The sequence below is a fragment of the Scyliorhinus torazame genome, chromosome 14 (assembly GCF_047496885.1).
Source record: "Scyliorhinus torazame isolate Kashiwa2021f chromosome 14, sScyTor2.1, whole genome shotgun sequence".
Lineage (NCBI taxonomy): Eukaryota > Metazoa > Chordata > Chondrichthyes > Carcharhiniformes > Scyliorhinidae > Scyliorhinus > Scyliorhinus torazame.
The window spans coordinates 28,123,134-28,136,619 of record NC_092720.1 but is presented as its reverse complement, the minus strand read 5'-3'; the positions used below and the strand labels follow the sequence as shown (position 1 = coordinate 28,136,619).

Here is a 13,486-nt window from a genome sequence, read left to right as displayed (position 1 = left end):
ATTCTGGACAGGCTGAAAATAGATAAGTCCCCGGGACCTGATGGGATTTATCCTAGGATTCTCTGGGAGGCCAGGGAAGAGATTGCTGGACCTTTGGCTTTGATTTTTATGTCATCATTGGCTACAGGAACAGTGCCAGAGGACTGGAGGACAGCAAATGTGGTCCCTTTGTTCAAAAAGGGGAGCAGAGACAACCCCGGCAACTATAGGCCGGTGAGCCTCACGTCTGTAGTGGGTAAAGTCTTGGAGGGGATTATAAGAGACAAGATTTATAATCATCTAGATAGGAATAATATGATCAGGGATAGTCAGCATGGCTTTGTGAAGGGTAGGTCATGCCTCACAAACCTTATTGAGTTCTTTGAGAAGGTGACTGAACAGGTAGACGAGGGTAGAGCAGTTGATGTGGTGTATATGGATTTCAGCAAAGCGTTTGATAAGGTTCCCCACGGTAGGCTATTGCAAAAAATACGGAGGCTGGGGATTGAGGGTGATTTAGAGATGTGGATCAGAAATTGGCTAGCTGAAAGAAGACAGAGGGTGGTGGTTGATGGGAAATGTTCAGAATGGAGTACAGTCACAAGTGGAGTACCACAAGGATCTGTTCTGGGGCCGTTGCTGTTTGTCATTTTTATCAATGACCTAGAGGAAGGCGCAGAAGGGTGGGTGAGTAAATTTGCAGACGATACTAAAGTCGGTGGTGTTGTCGATAGTGTGGAAGGATGTAGCAGATTACAGAGGGATATAGATAAGCTGCAGAGCTGGGCCGAGAGGTGGCAAATGGAGTTTAATGTAGAGAAGTGTGAGGTGATTCACTTTGGAAGGAATAACAGGAATGCGGAATATTTGGCTAATGGTAAAGTTCTTGAAAGTGTGGATGAGCAGAGGGATCTAGGTGTCCATGTACATAGATCCCTGAAAGTTGCCACCCAGGTTGATAGGGTTGTGAAGAAGGCCTATGGAGTGTTGGCCTTTATTGGTAGAGGGATTGAGTTCCGGAGTCGGGAGGTCATGTTGCAGCTGTACAGAACTCTGGTACGGCCGCATTTGGAGTATTGCGTACAGTTCTGGTCACCGCATTATAGGAAGGACGTGGAGGCTTTGGAGCGGGTGCAGAGGAGATTTACCAGGATGTTGCCTGGTATGGAGGGAAAATCTTATGAGGAAAGGCTGATGGACTTGAGGTTGTTTTCATTGGAGAGAAGAAGGTTAAGAGGAGACTTAATAGAGGCATACAAAATGATCAGGGGGTTGGATAGGGTGGACAGTGAGAGCCTTCTCCCGCGGATGGATATGGCTGGCACGAGGGGACATAACTTTAAACTGAGGGGTAATAGATATAGGACAGAGGTCAGAGGTAGGTTCTTTACGCAAAGAGTAGTGAGGCCGTGGAATGCCCTACCTGCTACAGTGGTGAACTCGCCAACATTGAGGGCATTTAAAAGTTTATTGGATAAACATATGGATGATAATGGCATAGTGTAGGTTGGATGGCTTTTGTTTCGGTGCAACATCGTGGGCCGAAGGGCCTGTACTGCGCTGTATTGTTCTATGTTCTATGTTCTATGTTCTAAAACAATTCAGCGAGTCCATAAGTTCGCAAAGTTCATAAATTTAGTCTCTGAGGTGGGCGACGAATTCTGGTTGACCGTAAGGGTGGTACACCACTCATTGTCTGGAGCGAAGCTGTATACCGATAGAGGCTGGATTCTTTGCTTCAGGGACACCCTGTTTTTTGTAAAGGTACCGACTCGAAAAGGCGCCTTCGGGTCCTCAGCGTCAATATCGGGTAGCAGGTCCGAATCGGACTCGGTGACCATGGGTCGAATGGCCCGGACATTCATGCGAGGCTGGCTGGAGCGATAAGAGTTGCCAGGCTGAGCTGATCTGCATAAAGCAGCATAGTGGCCAAGTTTGCCACATCTCAGGCATCGTCGAGATTTGGCAGGGCATTGCCGCTTTAAGTGGGCGGAACCACAGTTGCCGCACGTTGTAGCGTCAGTACGTTCGCTGCGCCACTATGCATTCGCGGTGCGGTCGTACGTGATGCGCGCCTGCACAGTACGTTCACCAACGCCGCTGTCCCTTCGTTCGGTGCGCACAAGCGCGGGAGTCCGCGAAAAGCGCACAAAATGGCCGCTCTCATCCGGGCTGAGGCCCTGGAGTTGCTCAATTGCTTGGACTCGTTCTGCCTCGTGGGGACCTTGCTCGTGGGGACCATTTCAGCCGCTTGGATGTGGGAATATCGACTAGTGGCGTTTTCATGAAGCACGCAGGTCTCGATGGCAATCGCTAGGGTGAGCTGCTTTACCTTGAGGAGCTGCTGGTGTAGGGGGTCCAACTGAACAGCGAAAATGATCTGGTCGCGTATCATGGAGTCGGAGGTGGACCCGTAATTACAGGACTGCACAAGAATGGGTGTTCTCCCCATCCTTGGAGGAGGTGGGTGAGGTGGGTGAGAAAGGACTGGAAAGGTTCATCCTTACCCTGCAAACGCTGTTGGAATACATAGTGCTCGAAACTTTCATTCACCTCGATGTTGCAGTGACTGTCAAACTTGAGGAGGACGTCTTGAATTTTGATTTATCTTCATCATCAGCAAAGGTGAGAGAATTGAAAATGTGGATGGCATGTTCCCCGGCCGTGGATAGGAAGAGAGCGATCTTCCTGATGTCTGAGGCAGCTTCCCGGTCTGTGGCTTTAAGGTAGAGCTGGAAGTGTTGTTTGAATATCTTCCAGTTGGCCCCAAGGTTACCGGTGATGCGGAACGGTGGCGGCGGGCGGACGCTGTCCATTTTGCAAGATGACTGTATGCTGGTGGAAGGCAGATCACTTGCAGGTAGGTCTAAGAAGTTCTAATATCCCTCACCTCCTGGTATCATGATGTGTTGGGTGCCCTGGATCCGTGGAACACATACAGGCCACCAACACTTAAAATAGTACAACACTATTTTATGAAGTTAGAAACTGTTGAACATACTTTCACTGTGGGTTAACACGATGTTAGATTAAATTAAAGACCTATGCCTGTCCGAACCAGTCTATGCACTTTTAAAAATATATATATTTATTAAAGTTTTTGAACACAATTTTTCTCCCTTACAAACAATAACCGCCCCCCCACCCGTAACAAAACCCCCCCCAAAAAAATGAGAAATCGTGCAGAGCAAGATATATACATGGCAAAATGATATATTTACACAGCTTTGTACACTGGCCCTCACCCGTACGTGCCAGTTTCCCCAGCCCTTCATGTTATCTCTTGCTCATCCACCCTCCCTGGCAGTCCCCCCTTTCCCCCCCCTCCCCCCCCCCCCCTCCCAGGACGTCCCCTCCACCCCCCCACCCCCCCAAGGTTGCTGCTGCTGCTGACCAACCTTCCATTAACGCTCCGCGAGATAGTCTAGGAACGGTTGCCACCGCCTGTAGAACCCCTGCGCAGACCCTCTCAAGGCGAACTTAATCCTCTCCAACTTTATGAACCCAGCCATATCATTTATCCAGGCCTCCAGGCTGGGGGGCTTCGCCTCCTTCCACATTAGCAAGATCCTTCGCCGGGCTACTAGGGACGCAAAGGCCAGAATGCCGGCCTCTTTCGCCTCCTGCACTCCCGGTTCGTCCACTACTCCAAATATTGCTAGCCCCCAGCTTGGCTTGACCCGGACTTTCACCACCTGAGATATTGCTCCCGCCACTCCTCTCCAGAACCCCTCCAGTGTCGGGCATGACCAAAACATATGGACATGGTTCGCCGGGCTCAGTCTATGCACTTAGCACATGGTGAGGATCTGTGCTGTAAGCTGTGAGCTCTGTCCTTCTGAGAGGCTGCATCTCGAATGAGCGGGAACTCTGATGCCCTCGGTCTATATTGTGAGTGTGCTCTAACTGGTGATTGGCTGCGGTGTTGTGTGTGTTGATTGGTCTTGCTGTGTGTCCATCAGTGTGTGTGTCTGCACCATGATATACTGGTGTATATTATGACACCCATGTCTGCATGGGTTTCCTCCAAGTGCTCCGGTTTCCTCCCACAGTCCAAAGATGTACAGGTTAGGTGGATTAGCCATGCTAAATTGCCCCTTATTGTCCAAAAGGTTAGGTGGGGTTACGGGGATAGGGTGAGGGCATGTGCCAGGCAGGGTACTTTTTCGGAGGATAGGTGCAAACTTGATGGGCCGAACGGCCTCCTCCCGCACTGTAGGGATCCTGTGATCTAACTCCACAAAAGAAATTTTGTCCCATATCCTTTTACAGTTTTGATCAACTGAAATCAAAGTCAAAATTTAAAATTAACAACTCACTCAGCATGAACTGCGGTCTGCCGAAGAGAATTCCAAATTTCTATCACCCTTGGTGTGTAGAAATATTTCCTGACTTACAGAGAAGCCAGGTGCAAACATTTAGGGCGCGAATCTCCGGCCAGATCCACCCGGCGAATCCCGCCCGAGATTAATGGACTTCTCCAAGGCGTTCTTGCAGCGGGCGGGGTAAGAATCCAACCCTTCGGTTTTGTCCGCTTGCTCAGATTCCCCAACCAGCAGAAATAATTTCCCTCCATCTATTCTATCAGTTCCTCTTAATACCGTGTAAACTTTGTTCAGATTTCCCCCAGGCATTCCAAATCCCAAGGAATTCTAACCTAGTCTGTAGAAACTCTCCTTGTATTTTAATGCTTGGCGTCTCAGCATCATTCTCGTAAATCTAAGCTGCTCTCCATCCGAGGAAAACATATCCTTCCTCAAGTGTGGCGTCCAGAACTGAACCAAGTACTCCAGGTTTAATTTGTGTTTCTTTTGGGGAATAAACCAACGAATTGAGGGACAAATTAAAATGCAGCCCCATAACGGGACACTGCATCAATGGAGACAGAATCTCAAAGGAAATTGAAAACGTCGAAACAAGATGTGATTCAACAGGTTTAATTTGTGTATGCAAATTTAGAAACAAATTTAGGGCGTGATTTAACCACAGAGTTGCCGTGGATATGGACGCGCCGGTTAAATAGCGGGAAATGCCAACATCGAGATTTGTGCCAGTTTGCTATCTAACTGGCCCACTTCAAATGGTAAGTTCTGGGTCATGCTCAAAGAATAATAATAACCGCTTATTGTCACAAGTAGGCTTCAAATGAAGTTACTGCGAAAAGCCCCCAGTCGCCACATTCCGGCACCTGTTCGGGGAGGCTGGTACGGGAATTGAACCCACGCTGCAGGCCTATGTTCTGCATTACAAGCCAGCTGTTTAGCCCACTGTGCTAAACCAGCCCCTGCAAATGATATGGCAAGCATATCATCAAATTTAACAGCCTCCCAGCAACTAACCGGCTCTCCAGCGGGAAATTGCGCGGGTGTTGTTTATTACTCCTTTGTAAAAATGAGAAGCTGGCGCAATGGCTACTGAGGGGGACTGAGGAGGTGAGTAACCATTTCCATTCTCCGGGATGCAGCTCAGGGGCACTGGAGTTGCTGACCCAGTGCTCGGGGAGGGGGGCGGGGAGGAGGCCCTTAGGGGGGCTGGGGTTGGGCTTAGGGTTGGGCTTGTTTAGGTCTGAAGCATTCCAAGTAGGGGGTCGCCCTTGTGGGCGGGGGTGGGGTAACCCCCGACCATGAGACCTTTCAGACATCTTTCAATATTGTGTCGACCCACAACAGGGGCAACTACAGCTGTTGCCTGTCATAGATTCATTGAATCATAGAACTTACAGTGCAGAAGGAGGCCATGAGCAAACTCCGCACAGACAGTGACCCAAACCGGGAATCGAACATGGGATCCTGGAGCTATGAAGCGACAATGCTAACCACGGTGCTACTGTGCCACCCTGTCTATCCGATCAAAAACTTCCAGGACCGAACCCTGTTCTTGGTTACATGCTGACGGCCATTTTAACTTCCTGTGACTGTGAGCAGCCTCTAGCTTCACAGCTGAAAGCTATTGTGAATAAGGAATGGGCCTTGTTAGTTGTGAGAGCACTTCACAGCTCTCAAGTGGATTCTCATGGGTACACGTGTCATGTCTCAGATGATGATTTATTGCATCGCATTTCAATCAAACTTTGAAGCCTGAACAGTTTGCCTGACCCCTAGAAGCTTCACACCATAGAGGCAGCAGCCGACAATCAAACACTCATGAGAAGGCCTTCAGCACTGGGGATATCCTCGCAACCCAAGGTAAGTGTGTGGATCATGGGAGGGCACCTGAACACAGTCTCCCTAATGTTCCGGGCAGGAGTCTGGAATCTGGGGTCTACGGGCTCCTGCTGTGGCCGGGAATGAGTGTGCAGAGCAGGTTTTCCAACACTACCAGTCCAGTGGATAGCACTCAGAGAAGGGGGAAACGTAAGGGTAGGGGAGGCTTGGGGGATATGAGTGTCACCTCGTGAAAGCCTTAATGGATTGTCGGTCTGCTTCTCCAATTCCATACAAAATCTAGATGGTCATGTCAGTCCCGCTGGTGGCGGCCCAGGCGGCCAGACGACGGGGAAGGCAGCAGTGTCTACGCAAGCTGGAGGCAGCACCCCATGTGCAGGGGGCCGCCACACATCCTGAAGACCCGGATGTCCGCCAGGCCAAGGAGGAAGCCAGCCGGAGATGCCAGCGACGGCCCAAGGTGTACAGGCGTTGTTGATTTTTCAAGGAGCTGACCGACAGCATGAGCCGCAGGACACTCCATCTCAACAAAAATACAGTACGGCACCTGTGCCACGTCTGCACGGACTTGGCACCCTGTGGAGGCGGAGGACCCGTCCCCGTCCCCTCCCGGTGGCTGTGAAGATCACTGCAACCCTGAACGTCTATGCAGCCGGTTCATTCCAGCACTCGAGTGGGGTCTGATGCGGCATTTCTCAAGCTACAGCCCACAGATGCATCCGTGAAGTCACGGATGCCCTGTATGCCTACATCATCTTGGAGCTGGACCAGGCCCGCCAAGATGCCCGTCCTGCAGTATTCTCCGCCAGGTCCAGGGGGTAATTGATGGTACACATGTAGCCTTGCTCGCATCGAGGCATCAGGGAGTGCCCTTCATTAACAGGAAAGGGTTCCACTCCCTGAATGTTCAACTTGTGTGAGACCACCACCTTCATATCAAAGGACAAAGAACAAAGACAATTACAGCGCAGGAACAGGCCCTTCGGCCCTCCCAGCCTGCGCCGATCCAGATCCTTTATCTAAACCCGTCGCCTATTTTCCAAGGATCTACTTCCCTCTGTTCCCCGCCTGTTCATATATCTGTCTAGATGCATCTTAAATTATGCTATCGTGCCCGCCACTACCACCTCCGCTGGCAAAGCGTTCCAGGCACCCACCACCCTGCCACAGAGTTGCCGTGGATATGGACGCGCCCGTTAAATAGCGGGAAATGAAAACATAAAGGGACACTGCATCAATGGAGACAGAATCTCAAAGGAAATTGAAAACGTCGAAACAAGATGTGATTCAACAGGTTTAATTTGTGTATGCAAATTTAGAAACAAATTTAGGGCGTGATTTAACCACAGAGTTAATATGGACGCGCCGGTTAAATAGCGGGAAATGCCAACATCGAGATTTGTGCCAGTTTGCTATCTAACTGGCCCACTTCAAATGGCAAGTTCTGGATCATGCTCAAAGAATAATAATAACCGCTTATTGTCACAAGTCGGCTTCAAATGAAGTTACTGCGAAAAGCAGTAAAAAACTTTCCACGCACATCTCCCTTAAACTTTCCCCCTCTCACCTTGAAATCGTGACCCCTTGTAATTGACACCCCCTCTCTTGTAAAAAGCTTGTTGCTATCCACCCTGTCCATACCTCTCATAATTTTGCAGACCTCAATCAGGTCCCCCCCTCAACCTCCGTCTTTCCAACGAAAACAATCCTAATCTACTCAACCTTTCTTCATAGCTAGCACCCTCCATACCAGGCAACATCCTGGTGAACCTCCTCTGCACCCTCTCTAAAGCATCCACATCCTTCTGGTAATGTGGCGACCAGAACTGCACGCAGTATTCCAAATGTGGCCTAACCAAAGTCCTATACAACTGTAACATGACCTGCCGACTCTTGTACTCAATACCCCGTCCGATGAAGGCAAGCATGCTGTATGCCTTCTTGACCACTCTATCGACCTGCGTTGCCACCTTCAGGGTACAATGGACCTGAACTCCCAGATCGCTCTGTACATCAATTTTCCCCAGGACTCTTCCATTGACCGTATAGTCCGCTCTTGAATTGGATCTTCCAAAATGCATCACCTCGCATTTTCCTGGATTGAACTCCATCTGCCTTTTCTCTGCCCAACTCTCCAATCTATCTATATTTTGCTGTATTCTCTGACAGTCCTCCTCGCTACCTGCAACTCCACCAATCTTAGTGTATGCACACATCCCAGGGACTATGCATGACAGCCACATCCTGGGATGCTCGGAGATGCCCGACATCCTTGAGGACCACCCCAGGTTGACTGGTTGGCTCTTGGGGGATAAGGGTACCCGCTGAGGTCCCTGTGTACCCCGAGCATGCACATCAGAGGTGGAAGCAGCTTGCTGCTTTCCACACCCTGTGGCCTTTGATGCCCAGACGGCCTCTGGAGGGCCTGGAGCCAAAGGGCTCTGGCTGACTTACCAGTGCCACAGTCGTTGCCATGTCACCATGTTCTGTCCGCTGTCCTTGAGATGCGCCGGTGTTGGGAGGGAGTGATTCAGGACAACTGGAAAGTGCCGTAGTCTCCTTGATGGCAGGCACTGTGCTGGTCTCCAGAGTTTCGTCCTCCCTGATGGTGCCCATACCCTGAGGGTCTCCATGGGATGGAGGGGCAGCTGGAGTGGGCTTCAGAGGCCTCTGTGTCATCTGGCTCTCCAGTCCTGGTGCCTCCCAGTTGTCCGCACCATGGTTTTGCTGTCCTCAGCAATGCTCCCCAGTGACTGGGCCACGCTCTGCAGTGTCCCGGCCATATCCACCTGCCTCTGATACACATCTCTCAATCACTGGGACATGCTCTGCTGTGCCTCGGCAATGACCACCTGTGTATGGAACATGTCCCTCAGTGACTGGGACATGATGTCGAGGCCCTCAGCCATGGTCATCACCGACTGAGCCATGCTTTGGACATCACTACCCAAGATGCTGACCTCGTGCTGCAGGCTTTCCACTGCGGTCGCCACCCTAGCATAGCAGTGTTGTCCGCAGTGCTATGCATCATTTCCTGCGCTCATAGTCTTTGGGACTCTTCCAATTGGCTATGCAATCGCGGGAATGTCACTGATCTCCCCTCCTGAAATTCATGGCCGTGTCCAATCACCCACATTTAATCTGCATTTGGGCAACACGGCAGCACAGTGTTAGCACAGTTGCTTCACAGCTCCAGGGTCCCAGGTTCGATTCCCGGCTTGGGTCACTGTCTGTACAGAGTCTGCACGTTCTCCCCGTGTCAGCGTGGATTTCCTCTGGGCGCTCCGGTTTCTTTCCACAGTCCAAAGATGTGCGGGTTAGGTGGATTGGCCATGCTAAATTGCCTTTAGTGTCCAAAAAGGTTAGGTGGGGTTACTGGGTTACGGGGATAGGATGGAGGTGTGGGCTTAGTATGCCTTTCCGAGGGCCGGTGCAGACTCGATGGGCAGAAATACCTCCTTCTGCACTGTAAATTCTCTGATTCTATGAATCTGGGATAACCTTGGCTAGAGGCTTGACATCTGACTGGGACTCAGTAGAGTCCTGGGATCCAGTAGACCTCCAACTGCTGACTCACAATGGATGTTCCCGCCTCCACCTGATGTGCTTCAGCAAATCTGTGGTGTTTACCAGACTGTGCCCCAGAAGCATGTCCACTAATGTTGCCTACCGAGGTGTTTGTCTTTGTGCTGGTGGAAGGTGGGGTGATAGCTGTGACTTCTCGATGGTGGTCTCCTCGGAGCTCTCGTCCAAGGTGTTCTCTTGGGTGAGAGGGATTGGGGGGATGACTTTGATGGCCCGGCCCCATCAGTTGGAGATCCTGCAGGACAATGGACATGTGATCAACGAGAGGGACGGATCATTTTGTCTGACATGAACAACTCACTTGAGATAGGTCATCTGGGCGAAGTGGATCCTCACCTTTGTGGCACAGGCCAACCTCACTATCAGTGGCTGCACTCTCCTCAATCAACCCCACGATCTCGAGGGCACGTTCCTCATAGGGAGTGAGGACTAGGATCTCTGGTACACCCCCATCCTCCCCCTCTCCCCACCCCCACCACCTTGGCCGTTTCCTACTTACTATGGGCTATCTTCTCCTGCGGGGGAAAAGAGAGGGCGTTCTGAGCTGTGCACTTGATGGATCAGGGGGTGTCTATAGAAGATGGCATGTGTGGGTACTGCAACTGGACCTGGAGGGGTTGAGCCGGTGGGTGCCAGGAGTTGCTGAGGCACAAGCAGCAAGATTGGATGTGGGGGATGGTGCGAGGTGTCAGCCAGTGACTTGTGGAGGGTTGCTGGGAATTTGAGGGGTGGCAGGCAGAACTGATACCAGGAGGGAGGTGTTAACTTACCCTTGCAGCTCGGTGGAGGTTGGTGGTCTTCTTCCGACATTGGACGTCGGTCCTCCTGGTCACGCTGCCCGCTCTCACAACCACTGCCACTGTCTCCCAGGCGGTATTGGTGGCCCTGCTGCTGGCCCTCCAACTCCCTCGAGGGAACAGGGTGCCCCATCTCTCATTCACAGTATCAAGAAGGCTGGCCAGGTCGGCATCGCCAAAGCGAGGAGCAGGTCTGCGCGCTGCCATGCTTGTGTGTTAACTGGGAGTGAGTGGACATTTAAAAGCAGCTCCCCTTTGTTATCGGCAAGACGCTAAGGCGCGAGTCTGGTGAATGGGACGGCGAGACATCCAGTAATGGCGAGATGCTCGTGAGAGCTCATGTTTGCTACTAAGAGCTGTTAAATACAGGCCTCGATCTCCCCAATTCTGATCTCATTTATTTTCTCGTCGCTTCGGCACCGAAAAGGGTGGCCCCATGACATTTAACAGCAGTTAAAATCAGGCATTGAGTCATTAAACCAGTGAGTGGCGGAAATACACTGACCGGCAAACATTCCAGGTCTGATCAGCAGACCACGATGAGTTGGGTGACATTGGACGGGATAATGACAGGAAAGCTTCACTTAGCCTCGCTGGCCCTGCTTTAGGGAGGAGAAAGTTAACCATGGCTTTTGTTCCTGAACAATGCTCAGTGCCGTACGAACATATGAATTAGGAACAGGAGGAGGCCACTCGGCCCCTCGAGCCTGTTCCGCCATTCAATAAGATCGTGGCTGATCTGCTCATAACTTCAACCCCAGATTGTTCCAACTGAAAGTGACAGGATTGTGCTTTGCTTCACTGCCATTTGATTAACAGAACATCAGAGGAAATCCCAGGCCTGTAAGACCTATCCTATGTGTTGTGTTTCCCAATATTCTGTAAAAAATCATAAGCTTGGGCTTTTCTTTTCTTATACATAGATCCTTCTGCTGGAGGTTCAGATGACTGGGCCTATGATCTGGGTATTAAATATTCTTTCACCTTTGAACTGCGAGACACCGGCAAATACGGCTTCCTGTTGCCTGAATCCCAAATCAGGCCAACTTGCGAAGAAACCATGTTGGCGATCAACTACATTGCAACCTACGTTCTCAACCATCCCTATTAATCCACAGGGTGAAAAGAAAATATTTGTTGATTCTCAGAAAATGTATGTCGACTGAATTCAAGGTTTAGAATTTCTATCTGTGCCTTTTACTTTAATTATTTCTTTTAGGAACTGATATAGGCATGGGATGATGTGATGGGGAAAAGAGTTCCAATGTCTCCAGGTTAGCAGGGGCTATCACCATCCAAAGCTCCTTTCCCATTCTCTCATCATTCCCCCCCGCCATTCCCATTGAGTCTATTCCGCCATTCCTTGTTCCCATTGCATCTTTGCCCTTTCAATCTCCCATTAGCGCTCTCCATTATTAGCTCCTCTTTACTCCCTCCACTATTCCCAACTCTTCGCCATCAAACCCACAGCTCACTTTGTCTCTCCTCTGCTTCAGTCAATTCTCTGTCATTCAACCAGCCTTCCATCCATGTTGCTGGATCCTGAGAGGTTAGATGCCTCAACCTCCACTAATTCTTACACATTTCTCTCAGGGATTTCGCTCCCTTGCAAATTCAAACGTTAAAAAATGTCACGAGAACGCTGAAAGACTCGATCTTTCACTTTCTACTTACATTGAGGGCAAAATTCAACAGTGGTGCAAAACTATAGTAGCCCAAAATGGGAGGAGTGTAAATTGGATGCATAATGGGTGGAAAAGGAGTGTATAATGGGTGGCTGATTCACGATCATCCCCTCTGTCAGCCCCAGCAGTCATGATAACTATGTTTCCACAACAGGAATGTTTGACCTTCTCAAGGGCAATTAGGACTGGGCAACAAGGGCAGTACGGTGGCACAGTGGATAGCACTGCTGCCTCACGGCGCCGAGGTCCCAGGTTTGTTCCCGGCTCTGGGTCACTGTCCGTGTGAAGTTTGCACGTTCTCCCCATGTTTGCCTGGGTCTCACCCCCACAACCCAAAGAGTGCAGGGTAGGTGGATTGGCCACGCTAAATTGCCCCTTAAATGGAAAAAAAAATGAATTGGGTACTCTAAACTCATATTTTAAAAAAGCAATGGGCTACGAATGCTGGCCTAACATCCTGTGGCAGAGAAAAAAAATTCAGATAGCTTAAAACGCCAATTTGTTTACGAGAATTGAAATCATGGGTAGGATCCCCAACCTCGTGCTTCTCGGCAGTGGGAGGCGGCACACCATTCGCTGGTGGCGTGTTTCTCTTCTCCCACTGCTTGTCAATGGGATTTCTCATTGAAAGCCACCCCACACCGCAGGGAAACCCGCGGGCGGGGATTCACTGCCAGCAGGAATCCCAACATCAGCGAATGGCCAGGGGAATTCAGGCCCACATTACATTGTGGAAATATGTTTGCATTAATCATTTTTTGTATCTTATAATATAAAGAACAAAAGCACCAAGTTTGGTAGCGGCACACTATGACTTTTTCCACACACGCCCACATGCGCGCACAAACTCTGCTGAATCCTGGCTTTCTGTTGCAGCTTCCTAATGGCCTCGCTTGTGTCAGAGCATTTAACTAGAAGCAGCTAATGGGTGGGGGGGGGGGGGGGGGTTCTCCCAAGCCAAGTGTTCCTCAACTCCAGTTTGGGATCTGATGAGGGGGTGCTGGCATTCCAGATGGAAGAAGGTGCTCTGGCAGAAGTGGACGTTCCATCTTGCCTTCCAATCCCGGGGCTTACCTATACATGTCCAATTTCCCAGCAGCACAGGATTGTTACGGCGCAGTTGGAGGCCATTCGGCCCATCGCGTCTGCACCAGCCCTCCAAATGACTTTGTGCCATTCCCCTGCCTTTTCCCCATTCTCCAAATTGGATTCCATTTTTTTGATTCTCAGCCCTACATGTAACTATTCCATAGGCATCTGGCACCACGTTATCGAC

General features: G+C 50.4%; 1 protein-coding gene across 1 annotated transcript in view; it reads left to right on the top strand.

Moving 5' to 3' along the window:
- The window catches only part of LOC140389607 (carboxypeptidase B-like), a 43,624-nt gene extending 30,481 nt beyond the window's left edge, over positions 1–13,143 (top strand). The window contains exon 11 of the mRNA XM_072473877.1: positions 11,449–13,143. Within this exon, the coding sequence (XP_072329978.1) occupies positions 11,449–11,636 (188 nt within the window). The 3' untranslated portion in view covers positions 11,637–13,143. The remainder of the gene's footprint in view (positions 1–11,448) is intronic.
- Positions 13,144–13,486: the final 343 nt, after the last annotated feature.